General features: G+C 43.6%; 1 protein-coding gene across 2 annotated transcripts in view; it reads left to right on the forward strand.

Moving 5' to 3' along the window:
• Nucleotides 1-12093, forward strand: part of LOC133539980 (polypeptide N-acetylgalactosaminyltransferase 15-like) — a 33979-nt gene that overhangs the window by 3645 nt on the left and 18241 nt on the right. For both annotated transcript variants that reach the window (XM_061882413.1, XM_061882412.1), the window contains exons 3-8: nt 3417-3621; nt 3976-4143; nt 4242-4359; nt 8672-8869; nt 8943-9074; nt 9200-9292. In XM_061882413.1, coding sequence (XP_061738397.1) covers nt 3417-3621; nt 3976-4143; nt 4242-4359; nt 8672-8869; nt 8943-9074; nt 9200-9292 — 914 coding nt within the window. The remainder of the gene's footprint in view (nt 1-3416; nt 3622-3975; nt 4144-4241; nt 4360-8671; nt 8870-8942; nt 9075-9199; nt 9293-12093) is intronic.

Genomic DNA, 12093 nt, shown 5'->3' on the forward strand with positions numbered 1-12093 from the left:
GTTATATACATCCATACCCTCTGCATAATCCACTATCACTGTTACATCCATCCATCCATCTCCGCATCATTCACCATCATTACAACATCCATCCATCTCCTGTACACATCCGTTCGCATTATACACCATCACTGTTACCTCCATCTCCTCTACATTCATCTGCATCATCCACCGTTACTGTTACATCCATCCATCCATCATCCATTCATCCATCTCCACGTCACCCACCATCACTGTTACATCCATCCGCATCATCCACCATCACCGCAACATCCATCTATCCATTTCCGCGACACCCATCCATCTCCTGTACACATCCATCCACCATCACGGTTATATCTATCCATTTCCTCTACATCCATCCGCATCTATCCATTTCCTCTACACATCCATCCACCATCACTGTTACACCCATGTATCTCCTGTACACATCCATTCATCTATCATCATCACTTCTAGACATCCATCCATCCTATGCATCCATCAACACCTTTACATCCATCCATCACCTACACATCCATTTATCCACTCATCATCACTTCTACACATCCACCTATACCTTTGCACATCCATGCATCCTTAAATGTTAGTTCATTCATCCATCATCACATCCATCCATATCTGTATGCATCTGTGCATTCATCCATCATCATCTCCACACATCCATTCATCCACCCATCATCACTTATGCACATCATCTTTATCTTTACACATTCATCACCTCCAAACATTCATTCATTTATCCAGCATCCCATCCGTCTATATCTGTATGCAGTGCATTCATCCATCATCACCTCTACACATTCATTCATCCATTCATCATCACTTCCACACATCCATCCATATCTTTGCACATTCATGCATCCATGACCTCTAAATAATTTGTTGATTCATCCATCCATCATCACCCATCCATATATGTGTACATCCATTCATGCATCTGTCACTTACACATCCATTCAATCGTCCATCATCACTTCTACACATCCATCTATATATTTGCACGTTCATGCATCCATCTCCTCTACACATTCATTCATTCATTTGTCCATCATCCCTTCTACACATCCATATCTGTGAACGCTGCACATGTATTCAGCTCCTCTACACATTCATTCATCCAGCCATCCATCTCTACACATTAACCTAGATCTTTACACCTTAATGCATCCGTCATCTCTGAATCTTTATTCATTCATCCATCATCACTTCTATGCATCCATCTATATCTTTGCACATTCATGCATGCATTTATTTGTCCATCATCACTTCTACACATCCATCTATATATTTTCACATTCATGAATCCATCTCCTTTACACATTCATTCAGTCGTCCATCATTACTTCTACACATCCATATATACCTTTGCACATTCATACATCCATCTCCTCTCCACATTCATTCATTTGTCCATCATCACTTCTCCACATCTAATATATTCACGTTCATGCATTAATTTCTTCTACACATTCATTCATTTGTCCATCATCATTTCTACACATTCATCTATATCTTTGCACATTCATGCATTCATGTCTTCTACACATTCATTCATTTGTCCATCATCCCTTCTACACATAAATCTATATCTGTACGTTCATGCATTCATCTTCTCTATACTTTCATTAATTTGTCCACCATCACTTCTACGTAGATGTGTATCTTTACACGTTCATGCATTCATCTCCTCTACACATTCATTCATTTGTCCATCATCACTTCTACACATCTATATATTTTCACATTCATGCATTCATCTCTTCTACACATTCATTCATTTGTCCATCATCACTTCTACACATCCATCTATATCTTTGAACATTCATGCACCAATCTCCTCTACACATTGATTTATTGGTCCATCATCACTTCTACACATCCATCTATATCTATGCACGTTCATGCATCCATCTCCTCTACACATGAATTCATTCGTTCATCATCACTTCTACACATCCATCTATATCTATGCACGTTCATGCATCCATCTCCTCTACACATTAATTCATTCGTCCATTATCACTTCTACACATCCATCTATATCTTTGCACTTTCATGCATTCATCTCTTCTACACATTCATTCATTCGTCCATCATCACTTCTACACATAAATCTATATCTTTGTACGTTCATGCATTCATCTTCTCTATACGTTCATTAATTTGTCCACCATCACTTCTACACTTCTATCTTTACACGTTCATGCATTAATTTCTTCTACACATTCATTCATTCATCCATCATCACTTCTACACAGCCATTTATATCTTTGCACATTCATGCATCCATCTCCTCTACACATTAATTTATTGGTCCATCACCACTTCTACACATCCATCTATATCTTTGTACATTCATGCATCCATCTCATCTACACCCCCTCTCCAAGGCCCAGGCTAAGACCGATTTTTTTATTTCATTTTAATCTTCTATACCCCACCCATGTTTACCTGTATTTCATCTTTTTTTGTAAGGGGCGCTGGAAGCCGGCAGACCCGTCAGCAATCCTGTTCTGTCTCCCTGTAATGTTTGTCTGATTTTGAATGGGATTGTGCTGAAAATTTTAATTTTCCTGAAGGAACTCTCCTGACGGAATGAATAAAGTACTATCTAATCTAATCTAATCTAATCTTTGCACATTCATGCATCCATCTCCTCTCCACATTCATTCGTTCATCATCACATCTACACATCCATCTATATCTTTGCACATTCATGCATCCATCTCCTCTACACATTCATTCATTCGTCTATCATCACTTCTACACATTAATCTATATCTTTGTACGTTCATGAATTTATCTTCTTTACACGTTCAATAATTCCTCCACCATCACTTCTACACGTCTATCTTTGCACATTGATGCATCCATCTCTTCTCCACATTCATTCATTCATTCATTCGTCCATCATCACTTCTACACAACCATCTATATCTTTGCACGTTCGTGCATCCATCTTCTCTACACATTCATTTATTCATCCATCATCACTTCTACACATATCTTTGTACATTCATGCATCCATCTCCTCTACACATTCATTAATTTGTCTATTGTCACTTCTACATAATAATCTATATCTTTACATGTTCATGCATTCATCTCCTCTACATATTCATTCATTCCTCCATCATCACTTCTACACATCCATCTATAGTATATCTTTGCACATTCATGCATCCATCTCCTCTAAACATTTATTCATTTGTCCATCATCACTTCTACACATCAATACATATCTTTGCACATTCATGCATCCAACCCCTCTACACATTCATTCATTCATCCATCATCACTTCTACACATCCATATCTTTGAATGCTGCACATGCATCCATCTTTTCCCCGTACTCATGCGTCACTTTGTCCATCCATCATTCATCCATCCATCCACGCATGGTGTCATTGCAGACGAGCTGAGGACGGCGCTGAGTGAATACGTGTCAGGAGTGAACAGGGTGCGTTTGATTCACAGCAGCAAGCGTCTGGGTGTGGGCGGCTGTCGCAGCCTGGGTGCATCCAGGGCTTCGGGGGAGGTGCTGGTCTTCATGGACTCCCACCTGGAATGTCCCAGCGGCTGGCTGGAGCCACTCCTGGAGAGGGTGTCCCAGGACAGGTAGCGGTCTTCTTCACCTGCCAAGTGTGGTTGTGTGACGGCAAAGGCAGAAGGTCTCATGACCCTCAGACTTGTGCCGTGAAGCTCCAATTAGTCAGACAATCTTCTCACATGATTTTCCTTCTTTCTCTTTTGCTCCCAGACCTCTTGTCTTCTTGTCAATGTTTACTTTCTTCTCCGAATATTTTAGCACATGGTGCAAATATTTCTAACACATGCTGTCCAGGGCTGACTAATAAAGCACACACACACACACACACACACACACACACACACACACACACACACACACACACACACTCTCACTCTCTCTCTCTCTCTCTCTCGTCATAGGGTGATGTTTTTTGTGTGCAGGACCAGAGTTGTTTCCCCCATCATGGATGTGATCCATTGGCAGACCTTCCAGTACAATACCACCCAGTGGCCGGTGCGGGGAGTGTTCAACTGGAATCTGGACTTCTACTGGGAGTCCAAAGCTGAGCGGCCAGACTCGGACTCGGAATCGGCGCTTGAGCCTGTGCTGTGAGTCGTGGGTGAAACCTCCCATCTTTTTCTCTGGTTTTCTTGACTTGGTGATGTGTGAGAATGTTTGACTTCATCCTGTTTTCACTCTGCAACAGGAGTCCAGCATTAGGGGGCGGAGTCCTGGCCATCGACAGACTCTTCTTCCACCATCTGGGAGCCTACGATCCCGGGATTGTGCTGTGGGGAGGGGAACACCTTGAGCTGTCAATCAGGGTAAAGGAAGTATTTTCTATTTGCACTCTCATTCAACATGGTTATTTAACTGATTCAAAATCTTCAAAATGTGAAGTGAAGTGAATTATATTTATATAGCGCTTTTTCTCTAGTGACTCAAAGCGCTTTACATAGTGAAACCCAATATCTAAGTTACATTTAAAGCAGTGTGGGTGGCACTGGGAGCAGGCGGGTAAAGTGTCTTGCCAAAGGACACAACGGCAGTGACTAGGATGGCGGAAGGCGATGGCTGTTTACGACCCCGCGTCCCTTAGAAACAGTTGTTGCCATGTAATCAGGGAAAGTCCAAATAAAAGGCGTAAAATCTTTCGCCAGAGCGTGTTGGGAGACTGCACAAGAGTACAGCCCAGACACCTCTCTTCAATTGAGCCAAATTTAATTCTGTCTCTGTTTAATTCCTTGCTTCTTGTCTGTTTAATAGATGTCATCAGTGTTTGAACCTGACAGCGAACAAACATAATGAAGCCAACAAAACGTTCTGACGGAAATATTACCATTGGATCCCAAACTACACGTTTAAGATTGGCAATGATAAATGTACCTGGTAAGGAAAAGTAAGATTTTTTTTAGTAGGGCAGTCAGAATGAACGAGTTAACTCAATAAAACCGGACGAGCTCTTGAGTGAGGGGACTCAACAGGTGTGCAGCATGAAGGAACTTCAGATAAAACGGTTGCCAAGTTTTGTGCGGATAAATGTTGTGCATTTAAGTGAAACCTTTAAAAAGGTTCCTGGATGACATTCTGACAATAAAATGGCGTTTATAAATACAAAAACTGGGGTCTTCAGCACATTTCAACGATGCAAGCGAGTGTGTGATTCTTCCAAATGACATTTGACAGCTCTCATTTTAGTCCAACGAGCACTTTTGACCTTGATTTCAGATATCATTTGTACTTTTAACAGTGTGTTAAAATACATTCCATCTTCCCCAACTCTTTGTTCAAAATCAAACACCAAATGTTTGGGGTGTGAATCTTAGGCCACCTCACCATTTCATCCCATTCCTGAGGTGACTGCTTGATTCAGAATTGAATGTCCACTCAAACAAATTCTCCCAATCAATTATTATGAATGATAATTGTAATGAAAATGTTTCAAAACTGCTTGCTTACTTCTGCTTGCATATATACTTTGTGTTTGTGTGTGTGTTCTGGCAATGCTTACTTAAGGCCTACTGAAACCCACTACTACCCACCACGCAGTCTGATAGTTTATATATCAATGATGAAATATTAACATTGCAACACACGCCAATACGGCTTTTTTAGTTTACTAAATTATAATTTTAAATTTCCCAGGAGTTTCGTCTTGAAAACGTTGTGTAATGATGACGTGTACGCAAGACGTCACGCGTTTTTAGGAAGTACACACACAGCTAAATGTCGTCTGCTTTAACCGCATAATTACACGGTATTTTGGACATCTGTGTTGCTGAATCTTTTGCAATTTGTTCAATAAATATTGGAGAAGTCACAGTAGAAAGATGGAGTTGGGAAGCTTTAGCTTTTAGCCACACAAACACACGGTGATTCCTTGTTTAAAATTCCCGGAGGTGAGAATTTACTATGGATCAGAGCGCGGTCAAGCGAACATGACCAAATGTCAACCAGCAGGTTTCGGTGAGAAAATTGTGGTTAAAAAGTCGCTTCTTATCGGAGAAAAGCTGAATTTTGGCCGTCCATGAAGCTGCCGTCGACTTCCCTGAGACATTGGCGCCAACACACCCGTGGAGACAGGTACTGTTAAACTCACTAAAACACTAGCAACACTTTCAAGGCGCAGTCAACGCTTTGACTGAGTCTAGAAATTCTGTCCATAAAAGTTATAAACAGAATCGGTGACAGAGGGCAGCCTTGGCGGAGTCCAACCCTCACTGGAAACGTGTCCGACTTACTGCCGGCAATGCGGACCAAGCTCTGACACTGATCATACAGGGAGCGGACTGCCACAATAAGAGAGTCCGATACCCCATACTCTCTGAGCACTCCCCACAGGACTTCCCGAGGGACACGGTCGAATGCCTTTTCCAAGTCCACAAAGCACATGTAGACTGGTTGGGCAAACTCCCATGCACCCTCAAGAACCCTGCCAAGAGTATAGAGCTGGTCCACGGTTCCACGACCAGGACGAAAACCACACTATTCCTCCTGAATCCGAGGTTCGACTATCCGGCGTAGCCTCCTCTCCAGTACACCTGAATAAACCTTACCGGGAAGGCTGAGGAGTGTGATCCCACGATAGTTGGAAAACACCCTCTAGTCTCCCTTCTTAAAGAGAAGGACCACCACCCCGGTCTGCCAATCCAGAGGTACCGCCCCCGATGTCCACGCGATGCTGCAGAGTAGGTTGGAAAATAGATAATTTATTAATCCATGAATCATCATTATTCCAAACCAATCCTGTGACTAATCTGATTCAAATCTAATCGTCTGGCAGCACAAGTACAGCCGTCCCTTGTTTATTGTCATTAATTGGTTGCGGACATGACTGCAATAAATACAAGCAGGAATCAAATCATTATGAATTCAATATTTTCATAGCTGGAGTATGAAAAACTGTTTCTAAGTATGTTTTTCAACATTATTAGAGTCCTGTAGACACAAAATAACAACCTTTAGTCACCTTTTAAATTAAATTCATCAAATATAGCAGGGATTCTCAAACTGTGGTACGGGTACCACTAGTGGTGTTTGGAGGAAGAAGAATACTGGGTTGCATCCCAAGAACACCATAACTACTGTGAAGCATGGGGGTGGAAACATCATGCTTTGGGGTTGTTTCTCTGCTAAGGGGACAGGACGATTGATCCGTGTTAAGAAAATAATGAATGGGGCCAGGTATTGTGAGATTTTGAGCCAAAACCTCCTTCCATCAGTGAGAGCTTTGAATGGTTGACCAAATACTTATTTTCCACCTTAATTTACAAAAAGAATATTGAAAATTCCTACAATGTGAATTCCTGGATTTTTTTTTTCACATTCTGTCTCTCACAGTTGAAGTGTACCAATGATGAAAATTACAGACCTCTGTCTTCATTTTAAGTGGGAGAACTTGCACAATCGGTGGCTGTCTAAATACTTTTTTGCCCCACTGTATAAGCCTTGCTTTTTCAATACTCAATGCAAAACTTGTTTGGGTCCCTATTAAAAGGTTAATTTGGTCAACCTTGGCCCGCGGCTTTGTTCAGTTTAAACTTTGGCCCACTCTGTATTTTAGTTTGACACCCCTGCTGTAGAATGTTCTTATATTTTTAATCTGTGATGCATTGACGTGTGAGGGTTTGACTCCGCCAAGGCTGTCCTTTGTCACCGATTCTGTTCATAACTTTTATGGACAGAATTTCTAGGCACAGTCAAGGCGTTGATGGGTTCCGGTTTGGTGGCCGCAGGATTAGGTCTCTGCTTTTTGCAGATGATTTGGTCCTGATGGCTTCATCTGACCGGGATATTCAGCTCTCACTGGATCGGTTCGCAGCCGAGTGTGAAGCGACCGAAATGAGAATCAGCACCTCCAAGTCCGAGTCCATGGTTCTCACCCGGAAAAGGGTGGAATGCCATCTCCAGGTTGGGGAGGAGACCCTGCCCCAAGTGGAGGAGTTCAAGTACCTAGGAGTCTTGTTCACGAGTGAGAGAAGAGTGGATCGTGAGATCGACAGGCGGATCGGTGCGGCGTCTTCAGTAATGCGGACGTTGTATCGATCCGTTGAGGTGAAGAGGAGCTGAGCCGGAAGGCAAAGCTCTCAATTTACCGGTCGATCTACGTTCCCATCCTCACCTATAGTCATGAGCTTTGGGTCATGACCGAAAGGACATGACAAGCGGCCGAAATGAGTTTCCTTCGCAGGGTGGCGGGGCTCTCCCTTAGAGATAGGGTGAGAAGCTCTGCCATCCGGGAGGAGCTCAAAGTAAAGCCGCTGCTCCTTCACATCGAGAGGAGCCAGATGAGGTGGTCCGGGCATCTGGTCAGGATGCCACCCGAACGCCTCCCTAGGAAGATGTTTAGGGCACGTCCAACCGGTAGGAGGCCACGGGGAAGACCCAGGACATGTTGGGAAGACTATGTCTCCCGGCTGGCCTGGGAAGGCCTCTGGATCCCCCAGGAAGAGCTAGAAGAAGTGGCTGGGTAGAGGGAAGTCTGGGTTTGCCTGCTTAGGCTGTTGCCCCCGCGACCCGACCTCGGATAAGCGGAAGAAGATGGATGGATGGATGGATGGATGCATTGACGCTCGATACAGTGTGGGACGACTGTATTTATGTTTTTATTTTTGCTTCTTTCTGACACTAACCCAGGTGTGGTCATGCGGGGGCTCCATGGAGGTGGTCCCCTGCTCCCGCGTGGCCCAAATACACCACCAGCACCGCCCCCCTAAACGTTTCCCAGACCAGGAGCAGCTGGAGAGGAACAAGATCCGCATAGCTGACGTATGGATGGGGGCGTACCGCAAATTCTTCTACAGGAGGGATACTCTGGCTCATTTCATCAGACAGGTGTGTGGGTGTGTGTGTGTCATGTGACCTGGTCACCAGCCAGAAACCACAACATATGTTTTATTATGTGCAGTCTGAGAGCTCTAATATTACTGACCGCCTGCTGCTCAAGAGGACTCTGGGCTGCCAGGACTTCCACTGGTACTTGAGTACAGTTTATCCCCAACTTTACATCCCCCAGGATAGACTGGGACTGTCAGGCGAGGTATATCACACACACACACACACACACACACACACACACACACACACACACACACACACACACACACACACACACACACACACACGATGGTTGAATAAGAAGAATGTGTTCTCGCCCAATGGAAGCTGTACAACATGGCGTCCGGCGGCTGTGTGGACCACCGCCCAGGCCACGGTGGATCCATGATCATAGCGCCATGCAGCGGTACAGGCAGCCAGGTAACCATGACAACAGTTCATATCAGGAATTTGCAATGTTTACCTCCTGTCTTCAGCGCTAAGCCTTCTGGGTAATGTAGTCTATCTACATTTACTTGCTAGTTTCTATGCATGTATATATCGTTGAACTCGTATTTATCCCCGTCAAGACAGTCCTGGGTTCAATCCCGGGCTCGGGATCTTTCTGTGTGGAGTTTGCATGTTCTCCCTGTGAATGCGTGGGTTCCCTCCGGCTTCCTCCCACTTCCAAAGACATGCACCTGGGGATAGGTTGATTGGCAACACTAAACTGGCCCCAGTGTGTGAATGTGAGTGTGAATGTTGTCTATCTATCTGTGTTGGCTCTGGGATAAAGTGGCGACTTGTCCAGGGTGTAGCCCGCCTTCCGCCTGATTGTAACTGAGATAGGCTCCAGCACCCCCCGCGACCTCAAGAGACAAGCGGTAGAAAATGGATGGATGGAAGACAGTTACAAACCAGTGTTTCCCACAGAACAGGCATCTATTTGGGGGCGGGGGATTACGATGGGGGGATGGGAGGGGGGGGGGGGAGTGGAGGCAGCGGCGGCGGCGATGACCAAGAAGAACACGGAGTTGGAATATAATTACAACACTTTATGTACATATTTATACACATATTTATATAATATTTACATATTTATATGATATGTAACTACAAGCTCCATTCACAGACAGAGTCCCATTGCTTTTATGAGCGGTCGAGCGAGTCAAAAGCCGAAAAAAAAAAAATGAAAAAATTTATTTTTATTTTTTTAAATTTGTGGCGGCTGTAATTCTTTCGTGGCGGGCCGCCACAAATAAATGAATGTGTGGGAAACCCTGCAAACACATTTTCATTTGCAATGCGTAAGAGATGTTGAAGTGTGATGGTAGTCTCTCAAAACAAATGAGCGCTGTACAAATGTACTTCATGTGCGGCAGTGAATGTGTGGGAACTAGAGTTGTACGTTATACCGGTACTAGAATAGTACCGCAATACGAATTAATTATATTTTGTACTACACCGTCTCCAAAAAGTACTTTTTTTTTTGGACAAAATAATAGAATGAGAAATGACACAATATGTTACTGAATACGTCAGCAGCTAAATAAGGAGCCTTTGTTTGCTTACTTAATGACAAAAGAAAAGTTGTCTTGTATGTTAAATATTCTATTTAAGGACAAAATTCCAATTATGTTTAATGTACCGTAAGATATTTTGTTAAAATAAAGCCTATAATGCCATCTTTTGTGGTCCCCTGTATTTAGAAAAGCACTGTTGGCGTTAACGCACTTTTTATGTCTTTTTACGCATTAAAGTCAGAAAAGACGCGCATTTCTGGAAGCCGAGGACGCGGATTTTCTTTTTTTTTACCGACCCTGCCTTCTCCAGGTCAAAACTTCTGTTTACTTGTTTTTGTTTTTTTAATCGATTATCGCTTTCCGCTGGTGTTTAGTTTAATTTATATTTGCCGGGTCAAATTTGCGTCCCCGTTCATTGCGTTTTTATTGGTCGGCTCAAAGTAATTAACTTTTCGATACAAATTCTTCAATTTTGATTCGCCGAAAGTTTTAACAATCACAAATACTGCCTCAGTTTGCACTCGGACAGTTTTTACCGCGGGGGGCTGTCAAAAGAAAAACTTCATTGTAAACACTAAGGTGTGTGTAAAATCATTAAATGAGTTGTTTTAGTCTCTGTCAGTCCATGGAAACGTCACTTTTATCTCCTGCTAGATCAACGTCGTTCGAGGATGGAGACAGTCTAGCTGTTAGCTTCAAGCTAACCAGCACCCGACCAGACTCGTTCACCCCAAAAATATACTTTGCACGTCAACAAACGCGGCAAATATGTGCCTTTTGAAGTGTTAATGTGCGAGTCTCTTGGAGAAGCAGCTGACAAGTTAGCATCGCTGACAGTGACGTCAACACTGTCATTGCTGTCCGCACATTTTACCGGCGATGCTAACGCAGCTATTCGGCCATGCTATGGCTATGAATAGCGTCAATAGCTATTCGCTCAATAGCTTCAGTTTCTTCTTCAATACTTTCATACTCCAAACATCCGTTTCAATACATGCGTAATCTGTTGAATCGCTTAAGCCGCTGAAATCCAAGTCTGAATCCGAGCTAATGTCGCTATATCTTGCTGTGGTATTTGCCATTGTTTGTTCACATTGGCAGCACTGTATGACGTCACAGGGAAATGGATAGTGGCATCGCAAATAGCGAAAATCAATTAATCAATCAATCAATGTTTATTTATATAGCCCCAAATCACAAATGTCTCAAAGGACTGCACAAATCATTACGACTACAACATCCTCGGAAGAACCCACAAAAGGGCAAGGAAAACTCACACCCGGTGGGCAGGGAGAATTCACATCCAGTGGGACGCCAGTGACAATGCTGACTATGAGAAACCTTGGAGAGGACCTCAGATGTGGGCAACCCCCCCCCCCCCTCTAGGGGACCGAAGGCAATGGATGTCGAGCGGGTCTAACATGATACTGTGAAAGTTCAACTCATAGTGACTCCAACACAGCCGCGAGAGTTCAGTTCAAGCGGATCCAAGACAGCAGCGAGAGTCCCGTCCACAGGAACCCATCTCAAGTGGAGGCGGATCAGCAGCGTAGAGATGTCCCCAACCGATACACAGGCGAGCGGTCCATCCTGGGTCCCGACGAGCGGTCCATCCTGGGTCTCGACTCTGGACAGCCAATACTTCATCCATTGTCATCGGACCGGAAAGAAAAGAAGCGGCAGATCAACTGGTCTAAAAAGGAGGTTTATTTAAAGGCT

Source organism: Nerophis ophidion, linkage group LG21 (assembly GCF_033978795.1).
Source record: "Nerophis ophidion isolate RoL-2023_Sa linkage group LG21, RoL_Noph_v1.0, whole genome shotgun sequence".
Classification (NCBI taxonomy): Eukaryota; Metazoa; Chordata; class Actinopteri; order Syngnathiformes; family Syngnathidae; genus Nerophis; species Nerophis ophidion.